The sequence below is a fragment of the Pseudopodoces humilis genome, chromosome 9, assembly GCF_049639895.1.
Source record: "Pseudopodoces humilis isolate 2021_Gansu_Grassland_sample_001 chromosome 9, ASM4963989v1, whole genome shotgun sequence".
NCBI classification, from domain to species: Eukaryota; Metazoa; Chordata; class Aves; order Passeriformes; family Paridae; genus Pseudopodoces; species Pseudopodoces humilis.
This window is the reverse complement of record NC_142208.1, coordinates 20,168,055-20,187,584: the sequence shown is the minus strand read 5'-3', so window position 1 is coordinate 20,187,584 and position 19,530 is coordinate 20,168,055. Positions and strand designations below refer to the sequence as shown.

The following is a 19,530-nucleotide window of genomic DNA, read 5'->3' as shown; positions in this document are numbered from 1 at the left end:
GCCAGTTGACAGAAAGCTTTATCTTAAGTGCTTTGAGTTTCCATGTAAGGACCTACTGAACTAAGAAGGAAAATACTCTTTAGACCTTGAAGGTAGAGTGTGTCACACATCTTTAAGTGACCTCTTGTTTAGTGTATTGCACCTTTGCCTACGGCTGCATTTTCTGTTCCTTCCCAAGTGGATAGGAGTGGACCCATTTGTAGGGGCAAAACACCTTTCCATGGGGTAGGTGAGGGCAGCTGCTTGCACACTCTCACTCGATCTTCATGGAAGCAGTTACAGAAAATCTTCTGTACAGTAGGAAGAATAACTTTTGCAGAGAAAAGGAGAGGGAGTAACTGAAGAGATCACTGATAGGCACTTGTTCAGTACTGAAATATGATGTTGGGTATATTTTGGCTCATACTGTGTACATAAATACTTTTAAATTGAGAATTTATTGTTTATTGATATGTTTAATGTTTTGAATGAAAAATCTGCTCTTTAATGGAATGGTTCTCTGTGGAAATGTTAACAAATCTGCCAAATCATGATCTTATACAAACAGAACTATAATCAGATTAGAGAAGCTAACCAAACACAAAATAGTGTCAAATAGGCAAGATAAACATACTGAAAAATGGACAGACATTCTTTCATAATCTTTTATAACTTTAAAAATTGTAGGTCTCACTTGTAAAAATAATGACTTCTAAAAATTCAAATCTGATACTCTTTTTAATGAAATCAGAAATGAGATATCTTTCAAGTAAAATATTTCTTTTAAAGAAAGAGATTCAAGATTAAACAGGGATAGTTTGCGTTGTTCCAAGCATTTTGACACATAAAAAAATTCTGATGTTCTAAGACAACTGTGAGATATTTAATTTTTAATGCAATACTGGCTATTAAAGAAATACCTGCTTTCCTTCTCAAAGTTCTTTCTCTTGCTTTAAAGGGATCATGAACAGAACAGTTAAGAAAATTATCTCCTTATACAGATGAACACATAAAGCTGTAGAAATTACTTTTGCAACAAACTTTGTGTCCTTTGAGACAAATGCTGCCTCCTCTGAGGTTATGTAAGCTTCCATGGCCACCAAGCCGCTGATTGGATTCCTCTGCTGGGCTGGAGGGCACAGACATGGTGCAGTGCCCAGTATTGTCCATTCATGATGGGAACAAGCTGGTAGATCCATGACCCTGGAGCTGTAGTGCCTGTGTTCCTAACCACCTCAGAAAATGCAAGAGTTTTGGAAATAGGGAGGGCAGGATTCATGTCAGTGTCTGATCAATGGTGTAAATACTTTATTTCTCCTGTCTTCATATGTTTGTGTTCTGTGTTTACACTTGCCTACGTCCCTGAATGTTAATCACTGATTTGTAACTATAAAAAAGGACAAGGACCATAATGTTCACTAACCTACTGGGTAACACAGACTTCCCTAAGTGTTCCCTGGTCAAAACAGAATTTATCATGTGGAGAAAATAACATTTATTATTTATAAAACCTCTGGAACCCACCATGGCACTTGTTGTTTCTGTGCTCTTTGACCTTACAGTCCTTGCTTAACTTGAATTTCAGTGTGTAGGATATCATTACGCCATTATCTGAGAGGCTGAAGGTCTGTTCTTTGGGGTCACCCAAGCTGAGGGCAGTGGAGCACCCCTGAGCACTGCTCCTTGCACATGGCTCGTCACCTTGGTGCTGAGATCCTTACACAATGAGCAGAGAAATTGAGTACATAAAAGCAAGATTTGCATGGGCAAGTGGTGGGAGCAGGGAGTCACCTGAGCTCATGACCATGAAATTTTGTTGTCATCTCCATCATATCAGATTATCTGCCTCTATGGTATCACTTTTCAAGAAATTAAAGTGAACATTAAAAGAGGCACCCTACAAACAAAAATGCTGTAAATTCCCTTTTAAGGTCTGCAAACCTACAGGCTTTCTGTTGGTCTGAGACACATGGTGTGGTGAGAAGGTGGCAATTACAATTTAGCCAGTTATGTTAGTATGGTGAGAAGAAGCAGTAAAGCAGTGTGCTTATATCTAACACATGAGATGGGCACTAAAATCTGTAGCTCAAAGAACATGGCACAGGGGTTGTAGGGAAACAAGCCATTTACTCTGACACTGTGGTAGTACAATAGGATTTATGTACAGAATGGTGGGATCTAAGCTGGTCCTGCTTTGACCAGAGAGTTGGACCAGATGATTTCCATATCCTTGTCAATCTCTATGATTTCCATATCCTTGTCAATCTCTATGATTTTGTGAATTGATGATTCTGTGAATTGGTAGAGCTATATTTTGAAGTGAAATGTAAACCGGAGTGAAAAATGGAGCTTGTCTGTGGGAAGAGATGTGTAACATGCAAAGCATGGGAAAGACTGAGAGGAAACTCCCAGCTGCAGTGTACCCTGCAGCCATCACACTGGGTTCAGCCAGCCCTAGGGCTCTGCACTGCACTCCCTGGTGATTTATGGGGTTAGTTTGTTTCCTCAGTGACTGTCTCCACAACAGGACTTTGAAACCTGGATCTTACTTGCCAAATCCATTTGATCCATTGAAAACTGGGTTTAAATAGTGCTGGAAGCACACAGTGCATAACTCTTTATTCTTCTAGTCAATTCATATTCCTTGATCCCAGTTTCTACCATCTTCTGTGGTTTATGTGTATGTTTTGGCCCAAAGAGACAATACATCTCCAACGTGGAAAACATTTATGTATATTCTGGATTTTACTAACCCAAGCAGTTCCATTGAAACTGTGTGCATAATTTTAGTAAGTACATGTACTTGTGCCATAAAGACTGAGAGCTGAAAATTTGCAGCTGTGGGCAGACTTCAGTCAGAAAGAGGCCAATGTATCCTCTTTGTGATTTATATTTGTATTTGAAACATTAGTATTAAATTCAGAACTGTCTTTAGGGAGTGTGAATTCATGTGAATTAATGTGGAACGTTTTAGGAGTCACAGGCATATAATAGGTTTTTGTTCACAAATTTATATCACAAATACATCTTGGGTCTCTGAGAGCATCCCACATCTCACTACTGTGGGTGTCAGAATAATTATTGTGCACTTTAATTTTGATCTTTAATTTTGATTTGTGTGCTCTCTCCGAGCCAACAGAAAGAAATTAACCTTAAGTGGGATTAAGTCTGTTTACTTCACCAGGACTCATGTCAAGATTTTAATGATTATGTTTCTAGAATGCACAAGTTTGAATAATAGGTATGCTAGAGCTTTCCAGCTCCACTCCTACCACATATTGGCCGCTGAATGTGTAATGGATTTTGCACACTTGACTGTATTTCCCAACACTGAAATACAAATAAATAGAAGAAGATGCCTCTGAAAACATTTTGAAGTTAAACTGTTTAACCAACAACATTTGGACATTATGTTATATTAATTATATTTATTATATTTACTATATTAATTATATATTTAAATCATAATAGTGCATTTATTTAATTATGTAGGTATGGTAACCTAGATGAATTCCACGATATTCACTACTGTACAGATTTATTGCTTCTGTAGAAAATATTTTTTTTAATCCTAGGATGAATACATTGGACTCTTACTGCAGATTTTTTTAGTATCAGTTTGGACCATTTAGTAATTTGAGAGAGAACCTTTACTTTCCTCAAGCCATAAAGTAAAATGAAGAAAAGTTATATCACAGAGAGAGAACTGTATATTGTATTGTTTTATATGAGTTTCTATATACATTATATAAATGTGTATATATATTTATGCATTATATATAAAATCATACATAATATATAGACATATAAAAGTGTGTATATATGTAAAGATGTTAAAATTAAATTGTGGAGAAAAATACACTGCTTGTCCTGTGTGCTATATAACAGGAGCATTCATGCCTTCCAAAATAGTGTAAAATATGGTGGAAAATGTCATGCCCTCTTGGTCATGTTTTTTGGCTCATTTCTTTTACATTTATGGGAACAGGCTTGTCAACACTAAACCCATCTGGCTCTAACAGAGGAAAAGAAAGAAAAAGCAGGAAGTCCATTTTTGGCAACAATCCTGGCAGGCTGAGCCCTGGGGAGTCAGCTGCTCTTGCCAAAGCATCTGGAAAAGGTAAAGTTAGCATCTTCTTTCTCCAGTCACGTGGAATGACACTGTAATCCAACACATGTAACAGACCAAGTTATTAAAGATCAAATACTTTGTAATGTGTAAAACATTAAGCTTTGGAATGGTTTTTCATTAGCACAGCAGCTATTACAGTAACACTATTACAACTGAAGTGGTGAGTATGGAATATTAGGATTACTTGGTCAGAAATATGATGGCCCTAATTCATAAACAATTCAAAACTAATGTACATTTAAAAATGTACATTAAAGTACATTTAAATGTACATTTAAAATGTACATTTAAAGTATCTTAAAGTTTATATTTTTAAAGATATAAGTGAATACTTTCAAAGTACAAATGAAAGCCAGGACTTTTGGGCTGGTCCAGAAAAGAATTTTGTTGTCTGAAATAGAACTTAGCAGCCTAAAATTCAGCCAAGTCCAAAGGTGTAATTGTGCAAATTAGACTCTGCAGGTGATTCAGTTTGTGAACCTGGAAATTGTGAGTCTGCCTATGAAGAGATGTAAAGAAACACAAAGAAAGTACAGGAAAGTTTCTGGTGCAGGAATAAGACCCAGATCCCCTGCCTTTCAAGTGATTACCATAAACAGATATTTTGAACTCGTTTTCTGCTTCAGGGAGGGTTGTATTTCTTGCAGCCCAAGGGCATGACTGCAGCAGACAGGAAAGATTTCCTTCTAGAGGCCTGTGTCTTAAAAGTGAAGAAGTGTGATGCCTAATTCTAAAGCATATAAGTATTTTGCTGCCTTTTCCCCCTAACTTTTGCAGTCTCTGTAGATTGTCTGTTTGGAAAATTAGCAGTTGGCTTTCAGTCTTGCCTCTCTTCCTCATGTAAAATATATAAATGAGAGGAAGGGAATTTTATTCCATTATTTTATTCAGGCAAATGCCAATTAGGTATTTATTTATGAAAGTGCTTGTTAACACATCTAATCATGGTATTATTTCAGTACTTGGACATTGTGTTTCCTCTCATGGATTATTATTACTGTGTGAGAAGGATTGTGACACTTGCCCTGAGTAGTGTCATTTTCCAGGATCACCTTCTTCTACCATAACCAAAGCACACAACATACTCCACTAGAAAACATTGAATTTTTGGAGTCTCTGGACCTGCGGCTGTACCTTGAGGGCACTCTTTATTTTCCAGGTCCTTTTGATGCAATGCGGCAGACCTGGGAAGATCCTTGCTCTCCTTACAACTCTCCAGCTTCCCTCAGTGCCATCATAAGGACGCCTAAGTGCTATCACATCTCATCCCTGAACGAGAACGCTGCCAAGCGGCTCTGCAGGCGCTATTCCCAGAAACTGATCCAGCACACCACCTGCCAGCTCCTGAGGACCTACCCCGCTGCCACGCGCATCGACTCCTCCAATCCCCACCCCCTGATCTTCTGGCTCCATGGTGTACAGCTCGTGGCTCTGAACTACCAAACGGACGGTAAGGCTACACAGACACAGGTTTTAATATGTTTGAAATGTGATAGAAGATCTTAAGTCATGAATTTGTATTTTTCCTGTTTACTTTTCCCTGCTCTCCCGAGGGGACCTTCCTGTATCGGCACCCAGCACAAGCAGTTCATAACACAACAGTCTGGTCCTTGTGAGCAGCAAACTCAGAGTCCAGGAGCTTTATGCCAATGAACCAGGTCCCCTGATAACCCAGACATGCCTGGACAGCAACACTTCCATTTTTATATTTATTTTATTGCTGAAGGTTGCTTTTTTTCTCCCACTTCAGTTAACTGTTATCCCTTTCTGATTTCAAACATAAAAATGTACTGAACTATTTTTCACTTGGAAGTGCTGCCTTGGGTGCTGGTTTAATGTTGATCAAAACATTTTTGGAATATTTGGTGTTCTATCTTGTGTTCCTTCACATTTTTGGTGAGGAGTCCATTAGGTCGTCTACAATGCTCTTTCATTCCGCAGTTCAGGGCACATTCCTAGAAACTTCTCAGAGAACTGGTGCAGGCAAGCCCTACAGTTCAATAAAGACAATGGAAAGGAAAAGAATGAACTGTTCTTAGAGTTTTGTGTAATTACCGGATAGATTGGACACATAAATCACAACTACTTCTGAAAACCAGGAATAGTACACAACTAAAATATTTTTTAAAAAGATACTTCAAACATGACTTTGTCTTCACTGTTACAGCTTTTCCATTGTACCATTGCTCTCTGTCAGTTTTGGCTGCCTTAATTTCGCAGATCTTCCTCTGCAACTCAATGCAGCAATGTTTGAGGCTAACGGTGGCTGTGGATATGTTTTGAAACCTCCGGTTCTGTGGGATAAAAACTGTTCAATGTACCAGCAGTTTTGTCCATTGGAAAGAGATCTCGATAATAAGGAGCCAGCTATATATTCTTTAACAGTAAGTACATGAAAAGGGAATTTCATACAGGCAAACAGATAGAAGTAGACAATATGTAACTACAGTCTTTAACCAGCATTACAGTCATGCTTCTAAATTAAAAGATTGAATCTTTAAATGTTGCTTCCAAAGGTCAGCCAAACTAACAGAAATTGGAGAGGAAAGGAACAAAGATTTGTCTTTATCTTATTGTATTGGCTGATTTGTATCCATAGTTACTTCCCCTGTTTCCTTCACAGTATTTGTTGAAACTCAGTCCTGAAAGCATTTTCCCTGGGACTACACTACTGTGTAAAATTACACATGTGCCTTGATGTTTTACACATTTGTGAACACTTGAAAAGCTGCACAAAAGCCATTCTGAAAAGCTGTACTGAATCTTGAAAAAATATTTTTTGTAAGTTATATAACAGTGTATATAATTCATGGATTTGTGGCCAAAAAAATGTACTCTCAGAAGCTAGTCCTTTCCAGGAAATGTGTCAGAAAAGTGAGATTCATAAGAATCAGGATCCTCCCAGTTGTGGTAATTGCACACTTAATTCTTGTGTTGTGTGTGTCAAAGCAAGCCAGAGCTCAGTGCCATCACCCCGGAGTAATGGAGAAGCAAATGTGATCCATTTTGACTACATTACTGGTACATTATTTCTGGATTAATGTTCAGATGACTTGAACAGTTGTATAGTGTATTTTTTCAGAGGAAATATACCATAGCAATGGTGTTGGGCGTGGGAGGGTCGAGGGAGCTCTGCTTTTGAACTTACTGCCCTGGCAATCACATAAGTGAGCGTTGCAATTAATTCAGCATGTTAACAAATTGTGCTTAGGAGTGTGCTGAGCAGCGTTTAGCTCAGGATTCTGACGGCATAGGGCTTACTCCACTAACTGTTCTCTGTACGCCTCGGCTGCAGATCGTGTCTGGCCAGAACGTTTGCCCCAGCAATAGCACAGGCAGCCCCTGCATCGAGATCGACGTGCTGGGGATGCCCCTGGACAGCTGCCACTTCCGCACGAAGCCCATCCACCGCAATACTCTCAACCCCATGTGGAATGAGCAGTTCCTGTTCCGGGTTCACTTCGAAGATTTGGTCTTTCTCCGGTTCGCAGTTGTTGAAAATAACAGCTCAGCTGTAACAGCTCAGAGAATCATTCCCCTAAAAGCGCTCAAGAGAGGTACAGTATAGTTTGTGGTGGCTCCCTAAGCCAGAATGGTCCAGCAGATTCCTGGGCTGAATCCTTCCAGAGGGAAATTTTTAATCCATTGCATTTTTCTAGAGGAGACAGGGAGCAAATACCAGACAACACACCACAGCCTGGCAGTACAATGGCAATCTAAGGCTCCCTGGGAGCTGGCAGCTGCCCCAGTGACTTGTAAAAAAAAACTCCGATCCTGTGCTGTTGTGGAGGCAGGGGCATGTGGTACACATCTACTCAGATCCTGAGGGTGCTGCTGGGGCTCTGTTCACCAGAGCTGCTCCCTTAGGAAGCTTGGAGTGATTTCACTCCTGCCTTGTCCTTTGCCCAAGAAACTGCGCTAACAGCACATCACTGCAAAGGGGAATTGCACTTTTTGCAGCCATGGCTGGAGGGGAGTTGAAGAAAGGGTGAATAAAAGTGCGAGATCAGGAAACATCACTAATTGTGCAACACCTGGGAGCGCGAGTTTCTGTGTTGCCAGTAGCTCTTTGACACTTGGCTTTGTGCCACCGTGACACCACACAACTGTCTGGGTTGGCATGTGAGGAGATTTGGCCATACACATGCATTTTCCAATGAGAATTTGACCTTACTTGATTCATATTCTGATATTTAGATGTTTTACATATGACTATATTGAATATTATGGTAAAACAAAGGCAGGTTGCTCCATGAGCCACTCAGCAGTAGGATTTATGTTACACTGTTGAGAGTGTTAATGCAGTGTAGAGTGCTTCAGATCCTAACTGTGTGGCAAACTGTAGCTATAAATATGGCAAATTTGAGTTTTTCATCTATGAGACTTGTATCCTAGGATGTGGCAAAGAATTTACAGAAAGATTTTTCCTCTTTAGGCTACAGACATTATGGCAAATTTGAGTTTTTCATCTATGAGACTTGTATCCTAGGATGTGGCAAAGAATTTACAGAAAGATTTTTCCTCTTTAGGCTACAGACATGTTCAGCTCCATAACCTACACAATGAAACATTAGAAATTTCCAGTTTGTTCATAAACAGTCGGAGAATGGAAGAAAGTCCCTCTGGAAACACCCTGCCTGCATCTATGGTAATTTAATTTTTGTTTGTATGCATGAGTTACCTGTATTCTTAGTTTAATAACTACTATGATGTGAAGATTTATAGGGCCAGAGTGTTCAAAGATGTTAGTCCTCAAACCTGCACATTCTTCAGACATAACCTTGATGCCTACTTTATTTTTTTCTTTGGTGGAAGTAAGGTTATCCCACCTGGATAAAACTGTGGGAAATCTTTTCAAAGTCTGGCTCCTCTGCTTTATTTAGGTATAGAACAAGAAATGTGTTCCACGACTGGGGGAATGTGGATGAGCAGTCAGGTTCAATGCAGCCTCATGCATTCCTTTGTGCATGAATTGTAAGCAAAGCATTTGAGACCAAAAAAAAGAGGAAGATGCAAATTACCAGCAATTTTGAAATAATGAGAGTAAAATTGATTTCCGTTACATGAACTCTGTAGTTCCATAAATACATACAAATTTATGTATGTGTGTGCACATCCATATGTTTGTACGTGCAAATATGTATACATACAAATAGATATTTGTATATCTAAAAATATGCATACATAGGTGTGATTTTTGTTTAAAAGCCTTTACTGTTAGGTTACCTGGGTTACCTGTGTTTTGGCAACTTTAAACATACATTTTTGTCACTTTGCTGACTCCTGGAGTGTTAGATAAAACCTTCTGAGCACCCGGGTGTGCAGCAGATGTGTTGCAGATATTACCTCCTGTGAATACATGCCAAACTTGTCTCTTGGTAAAATACTAGGGTAGAAAGGAAGAACAAATAGTTCGGAGGTTAAAACAAAGCTATAGCTTTACAACCAGTAATCTGTATGCTGAATCTAAATATCTGAGCTCAGCTAGAATGGGGAATGAGTGATGGAGGTTGACCCTTTGTCCAGTGGTAGTTGATGTATTCCCACTGGAAGACTTCCTTTTTCTTCTTTCCCTTCAGCTTCAAGATACTATGGAGGCTTTTGGAGGGTTTGTTGGGGGTTTTTTAGATGCCTCGATCTGTAGTGTAAGAAAGAGCCATGCATGACCTGAACAGCTTTGCTTTGTCAAGGCCCTTACAACTTGTGTGTACAGTTTCTTTTAAGCAACCTAGAAATAACATGCCTGTGTAAAAATGTCCAGTAACCTGCTGAATGTTGTCTGAACAGTTGTTTAGCCTGGGAGAAAGGAAAACTGCTGTGACTTACAAAGTGACAGTTCATGGAATTCCAGGCCCGGAGCCTTTCACTGTTTTCAGTGTAAGTGCAGGGACCACAGCTGCACAGCTGCTCCATCAGGTGAGCTTCCTGCTGAATTGCAGGCTTTTCATTGCCAGCATCCCCACTGACATCCTTCTGGATCTCTGTCTCCCTGCGCTTCTCACACACAGGGTCATTGTAGTTCATTCATCACAGCAAGTTAGAAATGCACTGCTGTGGAATTAATTACATGGCAAATACAGAATATAATCAGTGGAATTTTTCCAATCTTGGCTTCAGAGAATGGGTTTATAATCTTAGAACATACTCCTTGTTAGTATTTTAATATTTGGGTATATGCAGATGAGAAAAACAATCTCTCTAGTCAATGGGGGCAGTGGTTTCTCCTTACAACAAAGGCAAACATTTCCACACAATTCTTTGTGAACTGAAGCACCGTAGGAACAGAGAGTAAAAGTTAGAGGGCTAAGTTCATGAGCATAAAAACCAGTTAACTCAGCAGGGATTGTTATTCTAGCAGTGGGAAAAGACTGTACTGTCCTGGGATTATGAATAAATTTTTTGGCCAGCCAAAAAGGACCAAAATAAGCTTAAATAGTACTGCCTTGTCTGGAATAGTTGAACTGCTTGGCTGGGCTAAAGAGAACAGGACATTACCCTGGAGTAAAATATCTGAATAATAAATAGCACATCAGAAATCCTGCCTGTACTGTCAGAATAGTTACAGATTCTGAAAGCTTCCTTATTCATTCTCATTTATAACTACTAATTATGCAGTGTTTATATTTAGCATTCTAATTGTTGTGTGTTGTCTGTCTTAGCTCTTGGCTACCATAAAAGGCACAGAGTCATGTGCTGCAGACTATTTTCTGATGGAAGAGAAAAGTTTTATATCTAAAGAAAAGAGTGAATGCAGAAAACCACCATTCCAAAGAGTGATTGGTCCTGAAGAAGGGCTAGTGCAGCTTTTAAACAGTTGGTTCCCAGAAGAAGGATATGTTGGAAGAATCATCTTTAAAACTCGAGAGGAAGTAAGTCTGTTTCAGATAAATTATTATTTACAAAGGTAGCTAAAAATAGCTCTTATAACCACAAAAACAAAAGGATCCAATATTTGTTTCACTACTTGGTGAGTAACTCCTGAGTGAGAAGCACAACTGGACTTGATACACCTGTGTGACACCAACTGGACCTCCCCCAGCTCCAGTATCAGCTGTGTGGTGTTTATTCATTATGGCTCAGTCACAGTTCAGTGACTCTGTTAGGAGTGATAATTCTAATTTAATGCAAATATAGATTATGCCATGATAGGAAATTAATAGAAAGACAATAGTTAATACCAAAGGATCACAGATAACAGAACTCCAGAAAACCACCATCAATTCAGATGGCAGCAACTTCTCATCTGTCAAAAAGATTTAGAAATAATTTTGATATTAAAAAGGCTTAAAAGCCTCAAAGGATAATTAAATTATCAATTATAGACTAAAATAATGACATAAGTGATTTCTTTTAATTTAAAGGAGGAAGATGACTTCAGTTTACACTATGAGCAAAGCATCTAGAGCTTAAAATATGTTAGTGCCTAGGCTTGTGAGACAGAGACAAAAAAAGCAGGAGAAAAACTCTTAATAATCCCATTTTCAGAGGCACTTTCTTTGGTCAGTTTGGCAAATAAAAACACTTGCTTAGTAAACAAATTTTACATATATATATGACAGAGTTCCTCTGGTATTCTTTAAACTGAAAAACATCTATTTTGCTTATTTTGAGAGAACTTTTGACAAAGCTTCAATTTGACAAATTGCTATTATATTACACAAGTCCACATTTTGGTTTCCTTTATATCTAATATTTGGAACAAAAATGACAAGGTAGAAATTTGTTCATGGAAATAGTGGCCTCCTGAATTCCACTGACTGCAGCACTGCCTCTGTCAGTGTATGCTGCCACATGTATCCTGCCAAGCCTCATTCCTTCAGAAAATGAATTAAAATCTGCCTGAGCACATGTGAAAATTATGCTGTTACTCTGTCCTGTGATGTGAGTACCTCAAAGCACTATCCATAAATTTGAGCCTTTCTGCAGACAGCAGCACCACAGAGTTTGGAGCTAGAAATGAAGCAGCAAATCTGACTGGAAAAACAAGGTTCAGGTCCAGTGACAGGGTGCAATACACAGCCCATATTTACAGTTTGTAATCCAAGGTGTATTCTAAGTGTTCCAAGGTGTTGGACAGAATTGCATTCTCTGAGAGAAGGCTCAAGGAGGAATTCTGTCTAAAATCTGCAGTAGTTATTGAAAAGGGAGAGAGAAATGCGCAGCCTTTCTCTTGCTCCACACCACAGGAAAATGTTTGCTCAGATTCTGGCTCTCTAAATTCTTTTGGCTTTAGTGCAGGGACAGGAAAGAAAAGAACCCTCTCCACCATCTCCCATTGTACTGGCACCATTACATGACAAAACATAATTTTGTATACATAAGGGAAGGATTTAGGGGGTCATTTTTGTAAAATATGATGCTATGCAAATATCTCCATTCCTCACCTACTTTGAAAGGTATTTCAGATATTGATTTTAGAAAATATGGGTATTTACCAGCATTATTATTACTATTTATTAGCAATAGTGGCTTGTCAAAACTCTCTTATAATGCATTTAACAAAATGGAGCTGAGGCAACCGCAGAGCCTCCAATTTCCATCTAATAAAACCCTTGTGTGACCACAGCTATTAGTTACCTCTCTAAAATAAATGAATTTGTCTGTCATTTTCTCTGTAGAATTTAAATGAGAGAAATGTCTTTCATGAAGCAAAGGAAGAAGCAGCCATCAGCTCTGAGGATGACAGCTTCTTTGTTCAGGTACATGATGTCTCCCCAGAGCAACCACGCACCGTGATCAAAGCTCCACGGTTCAGCACAGCTCAGGATGTCATACAGCAGGTAAGGGCACATGCCCACCTCACCATGTGGGCTGGAAGTTGGTTTCAAACAAGCTAAGGTGGAGTTTGTTCCCAGCACTAGCTGAAGAATTGGTTTAGTAATGTGAATCTGAGGGAATGATTTGTTTTTTGTTTTGTTTTTCTGCTTTTAAACAGACTCTCTGCAAAGCCAAATACTCCTACAGCATTTTGAGCAATCCAAACCCAAGTGATTATGTGCTCTTGGAAGAGGTGACAAAAGAGCCAGCAAACAAAAAGTCTTCAACATCTAAACCATCTCAGAGGATTCTCTCTGATCAAGAGTGTGTGTTTCAGGCCCAAAGCAAGTGGAAGGGAGCAGGAAAATTTATCCTTAAGCTCAAAGAACAGGTTCAGGTAAAAGATGCAAGACTTTACAGTAGGTGTTATAGATGGTGTGTGATCAGCTTAATGGGAACCTGCTTTCCATGCAAAGGAGACACAACTGGCATGAGGGGAGGTGGAAAGGACAGACTACAGCAAAAAGCAGATTTCCTCTTTTCTCTGAACCTCCCTTATTTTTTCCTTTGCAAAACTGCATCAGTTACATCCAGGAAAACGATTTCCTCACAGCCTGCAAATCCACAACCACCTTTATCTGCTACCAGCTTTCTGTTTCTCAAAACCTTCTGGCTGTGCATGCCATGTTCCCTGTAATAACAAAGGACGGTTCAAATGGGCAGAACTTAAAAGCTACTGGAATAAAGGGGACTTAATTCCTGCCCAGTGAAAAAGTTGTTCTGTTGCTTTATCTCAGGCTTGGAAAAATGGCAAGAATGAAGTACATGCTTGCTGGGAGAAGGAGTTGTGTTCTCCTTTCCAGCAAACACCACCAATCCACAGCTGCTGTTCTTTAAAGTACCTGTATTACAAGCACAGATTACCAAATTTGCTAAACGTATCTCTAACAATGCATAGTTTTAATTAATTTATTCAGAACAATCAGAAGGAAGTGTCTGGATGAAAGCACAGCCGTACTGGATTCCTAAAGGGAAGCCGCTTAGCAGCATGTTAGGTGTTTTCATATTCATTCCTTATTTCCCAGCAAACAAGCAGCTGTTAAAACACCTCTATGATCTTTTTTAATTTTTACAGGCAGCACGAGATGACAAGAGAAAAGGTATCTCCTTCACCAGTGAGCTGAAGAAGTTGACCAAGTCGAGTAAGCAGTACCGGGGCTTCGTGTCGCCGCCGCTGCAGGTCCTGTCGGACAGTCCCCAGGGCAGGGACGAGAGAGCCGCGTGCGCCTTGGCCTTCAGTGACATCATGGAATAATCCGGGCTGCTGCCACACAAGGCCTGCTCAGGTATGAGACACTGACCTGAGCACTGAGCAGGCATTCAGTGCAGCATTCAGAGCAGTCCTGCTTCCAAGCTGTAGCTGATCAAACCAAGTGAGGTACAAGGACTGACAGAGTGAGCCATAAAAGCCTCATACACTGTTGTGCACAGCCACGATGACATCAGGAAGGTCTCCAAGTGAATCAGAATGGTGGAGTTTTACCCACTTTCTCTGTCCATTTAATGCAAAAATGTTGCATCCCGGTTGATTTTGCAGTGCTCATTTTTATCAACAGCTGTGCTTAAGCAGTGATGTTCTGTTACTCTTTTGCTCTGGGCCGTGGCAAATGGAAGTGAGCAGTAGAGATTTTATTTTATTATGTCCAGATAATAAAATCATCAGGATTGGTGATCTCTTTTTCAGCTAGAACAAGTTTATAGTGTTAACTTCTGTCCGTGGAAATTTTGCCAGACATGTTTAAACATTTACACTACCCTTTCTGTATCTCTTCAATTTCTTCCATCTTGCTTGACTTCAAACAACTGAAATACACAACAAAGACCATCCTGTTTATATGGAGATAGTAAGTGCCACTTGCCCAGCACTGTACACTAACCAGACACTTGCACAGTGCTACTACAGCACTGTGACAGCAGCTGGGAAGTTGCAGCTCACTGCAAATGAAGAAATCTTTCTCAGTGTTGATAATCCCATCTCACAGATGGCCAATTTAAGATTACATTTCTTGTTCTATATGCATCTAATTCTTAAAGCATTATTTGACATGCATTGTAATGCTGCTGCTAAGTCACTAATTTAACAGAATTCAAGCACTGTTTCCATTTGCAAGGTATTTCAAATAGGAAAGGATGAATTTGATAGCTTACTTCTAGGCTGCTATAAACCCCCTCCAGTGCATTAAAACAATCTGAATTCAGGGAAAGCAAAGTAAATTATGGGAAAATCAGTCACTTTCCCTCTTCCTCATTTGGTTGGGTTTTTGTTTTGCTGGGGTTTTGTTTTGTTGGATATTCTTGGTTGGTTGGTTGGTTGGTTTTTTTCTTTCTTTTCCTAAAACTCAAACCTGGAATTTACATGACTGAATCCTTCTGCAGTGCCTCTGAAGGATCCTGCTGCGGACTGAACTGGTCAGCAACTGTGTGCCCTGTGCTACAGATGCTTAATCGAGGCAATGCTGCTGGATTAGCATCCAGAATCCGGGAATCCTAAATGGGATGCTGTAGATGGGAAAGATGCCTGTCAGCTCTTGGAAGATTCCTCTCTTCCTGTACCTTTGCATCTGCAGATTCTCCATAGGCGGATGGAGTTTTCTTGGACTGTGTGTTGTAAACAAACACGTGTCATCACCCTCCCGTTTTTAAACAAAAGATAATTTTAGCTTGTTGCCTTTAAGGAATCTGAAGGCAGAGAACCAGAGTGTTCTTTTATGTGTATTATATTAAAATAACGCACTTTTACCTGAGGATTACTGTTAAACACTGTGTTAAGTGATTGTAAAGAGATTTAAATATACTGTAACTTCCTTTGCATATCTGTTTAACTTTGGTGGATATACACAAAACACTCAAAATAATTTATGATTTATCTTCATTAACAAAATAATGTACAATAGCTGAATACACCTTACTGGTAGTGAGACCTTGGCAAAGAACAACATTTTCTTCTTAAAAATTTTAGTTCTCCAGGCTTGTGTTTAAAAATTAATATTTATTATCATGTTTCAAAGTACATGCCAGTGTATAGTATATTTATCCTATACTACTTTTTAGAAAATTAAGACTTTTTTATCTTTCTCTGGATTTAGAGGAAAAAAAAAATTAGAACTTTTCTGGTTGTTTCTTTTCAGCACAAGGTGTTTAATACCCAGTACTGATCAAAGTCAAAACAATGCATTGATAAGTGTAATTAACATTTCAAAATTTTGAATTCAAACCACATTTTTCCATGTAGCCAGGAACTGTCCTTTTACTTGTCTGTTAAACCCAGAGAATATAAAGAACTTTATAACTCTTGACAATTCTGTTTACATAGAAACACTGTTGGAAAGTTTTATATGTCCTGAATTCATCTTTTGTTATCTGAATTTTTTTTCCCCTCCACAGGAATTACTGATGTGTTTAGTTATTTAAAATAATCCATTACAGGGGCACAAATTACACAACTGCTGCAATCAGACATCCCTTTGATCTCCCACAAGAAATGTGTCTGTAGGGAACGAACTGCTCGGCACGTTTTTGTTTCACTAGTGCAAACCATAAACAGAGGAAAGAAGTTACAGGCAGTAGCCTCAGGACAGCTAATGCCCCCCCTATGAATAAGAAAGTGAAATAAAAGTAAACCAAGTAACTAACTGGCATATAAACAAGCAGACAGAACATACGTTCTGTCACCAGAAACTATGATGTCTTTCAGTGTCTTTCTACACACTACAGAAAACACCTATGAAATAGCCATTTACCAAAGCAAAAAAGTGCCCTCTTGAGGTCACTTACAGCTTTCAGGAAAAATAACCACAGACATTCAGAAAAGTCAGATTTCTCAGTGGCATATCCTCACAGAGGCCATGCCCTTCCCACTGCTCATCCTTAACAAAAGTTTTGAATCTTGTGTACCAAAGCATTTTGTAAATCAGCAGCATGACCCAACTCAAGCCCCCAGCCAGCTCAGCCCATCACTAATTACCAATTCCAACAGTAGCAGCCCCTGTGAGGGACGTGCTCCCTCCCCACCCTGCCTAAGGCAAAAACTGATCCCAAGCAAAATGTTAAGAAGTGGCAGTTTACATATCACTTTATATGTACAGTTTGCTTTGGAATGCTTAGGAATTACTGGGAAATACATCAACCTGCTGCACAATTCAACTAATGCAACCATTTTTTTAAATGTTAGCTTCGTTCTCTCTGTTATTTTAACACAGTAGCAGTTTGACCTCACTGAGAATTTTTTCCTTTTGGTGTTTTTGTGGCATTTTAAACAATGCTTAATGTCCTTCAGTTTGCCCTTACCTGTTTTCTTTTTTGTTGGTGTGTTTTTTTGGGTTTTGGGGTTTTTTTTATCTTTAGCAGCTCTGAAAATTATTAATATCACCTGTAATATCACAGTAGGCTACCAGACACCCTTGCTAATTAATTTGATTCAACATAGAAAGTTCTTATATCCATGTTGTCATCCATTAGTGCTTTTCTATCACACAGATATAAAAACAAAGAACAATCATGGAGAAGCAAAGGGGACATCAGTAGTCATGTCATATTGTTCACCACAGGCATAGCACTAGCCTGAAGTCTTGTGGCCATTTAAATCAGCAGTTTTGTACTATTTCTAACACAATTTTTCTAGCTGTGGGAATAGCTTATTAGTGTATCTTTATCATCAGTCACAGTCAAAACCTCATTCTGCTGCTATCACAGTGAAAGAGAACAGCAAAATAATTTGGCTTTTTATTTAAAAACCCTAACATTGTAAGCCTATAGACATCTGTGTAAGGCTAATGAACCTGTTCCAGTATTTTCATTAATGCACATGCAGTCAGTTTAAAGTTCAGGTATTGGTAAATACCCAGGTAAACTTTTCTTGGTGAAACATGATACACTTTAGGGTGAATTTGGGAAAGAACTGCAGTGCCCTTCCTCTTGCTGGTTCCAAGTAGTGGAAATACAATACCACTTGAAGCATTAAACAGCACGAGGGAGTTGTTCGCTTTTATGAAAGCCCAGTTTCATGTGCTAAGTTATTATGCTAATAGGAATGTTTATTCTGTTTAGCCACAGATTTTATTTCTGCAGGAATCTGTCCACACATTCCTATGACAAAACTGACAAAATAACCGACAAAATGACTTTGTCCTTTTCCATGCTTTTGGCTGAGTATGGACATCAGTTAGGAAAATACATTCATTTTTACATTGCAATTTACAGGAAGCAGCTTCCAGGATAAAGTTTGAAAGAAAGGAATGTAAATAATCAACATCTTCCACAAACATGCAGTCTCTGAGCAGTAGCAGGCCTTGCACTGCACACTTCACAGGTGGAAATCTCTTGCTTCTCCTGCGCTGTTGCCTATTGGCAAAAACACAAAAGTATTTTATTCTGTACTATTTAAAAACTGCTGCTTTTCTACCAATTTCTTACCCTTTCCCTGTGCAGCATGTGCTGCTTGCAGAGTGTGACTGTATGGGCCAAAAGCTGGGCAGTCCCAGCTCCTGTGTGAGCGCACAACCACTCTGCTTGTCAGAACTGGGGCAGTCCAGGAGCTGCTTCCTCTACTGCCCAAAGGGCTTCCTGGTTCTGTCTTGCTGACCCCAGCAAGAGCAAGTCAGAACACTTAAAAAAAAACTCTCTTAGATTTCATTTTTTTAAGCCTAGTGACATTTTCTTTCTTGCTTACAAATATTACTAGGTGAGGTGTCTGAATAGCTGCTTTTAGAAAGGTGTCTGCTTCTAGAACTCACAGGCTTTCAAGAATTAAACACTTCAACATGGAAATATCCAAATATTTCAAGAACACTTTCTTAACATTCATAGTTTATTTTCAAAAAGAGAAGACCCTGCTGGTAGCTTTACAGGCTAAGTCTGAAGCTTCTGAAACACAACTGCCTGATCTTCTCTTCAAATGCTTCAATTAACACCTGTTTTTTAATCACTGTCTGTTACCGTTCCACTAAGAAACTCAGTTTACTTTTAGGGTAGCCCACTAAATGTACCAGTGGTGGCAATTTTTTCCTGTCTGTGATAAATATTTTGTAACTTAAATAGTGATAGATATTTGGCAGAGTTAGCAAATTAAATACAAAAATAAATAGCAGTAAATAGATTTTGCTCCAATAGATGTATAAGCTCTTTCAGAATGACTTGTACAGTTGTCTTCTTCTGCCTCTTCAAGCATGCCAGAATATTCTGACAATGCAACATCACTATGTGCCAGTCTTTATATGTTTGGAAACTATGTAAAATGAACAATTTTAAAAGTGACTTTTCCACCTGGACTGTTTTCTCTCTGCTGACTTGAATAAACTGTATTTGTATATGTTGTAAAAAAATAAATGGTTTAAGATGTTGACTCTTTTGTTCTTGCCTTCCTGAACTGACAAAGGTATTGACAAGTGGCTCCCTTGGAATTTTGCAGAATTTAAATCACATCTCTATTTGCACACACTTTACAACTAAACTAGAAAGAACTACTCAGAATCTATGGCAATGACAGCCTAAGCAGACAGAAACACATGTATAACCACCAGTATTATTAACAGGTTTGTAGTCTACATAGTAAATATAATACATGGGTAATTTATATGTGTAATATAATACATAGGTATTTTCTA

The 19,530-nt window shown here is 38.9% G+C and overlaps 1 protein-coding gene across 5 annotated transcripts in view; it reads left to right on the top strand.

Moving 5' to 3' along the window:
* The window catches only part of PLCE1 (phospholipase C epsilon 1), a 140,384-nt gene extending 121,116 nt beyond the window's left edge, over window positions 1-19,268 (top strand). For all 5 annotated transcript variants that reach the window (XM_088059493.1, XM_088059491.1, XM_088059489.1 and 2 more), the window contains 11 exons: window positions 3,968-4,099; window positions 5,271-5,561; window positions 6,332-6,495; window positions 7,407-7,668; window positions 8,641-8,759; window positions 9,899-10,027; window positions 10,771-10,980; window positions 12,730-12,891; window positions 13,047-13,265; window positions 14,004-14,214; window positions 15,305-19,268. In XM_088059493.1, the coding sequence (XP_087915619.1) occupies window positions 3,968-4,099; window positions 5,271-5,561; window positions 6,332-6,495; window positions 7,407-7,668; window positions 8,641-8,759; window positions 9,899-10,027; window positions 10,771-10,980; window positions 12,730-12,891; window positions 13,047-13,265; window positions 14,004-14,183 (1,868 nt within the window). In that variant the 3' untranslated portion in view covers window positions 14,184-14,214; window positions 15,305-19,268. The remainder of the gene's footprint in view (window positions 1-3,967; window positions 4,100-5,270; window positions 5,562-6,331; window positions 6,496-7,406; window positions 7,669-8,640; window positions 8,760-9,898; window positions 10,028-10,770; window positions 10,981-12,729; window positions 12,892-13,046; window positions 13,266-14,003; window positions 14,215-15,304) is intronic.
* Window positions 19,269-19,530: the final 262 nt, after the last annotated feature.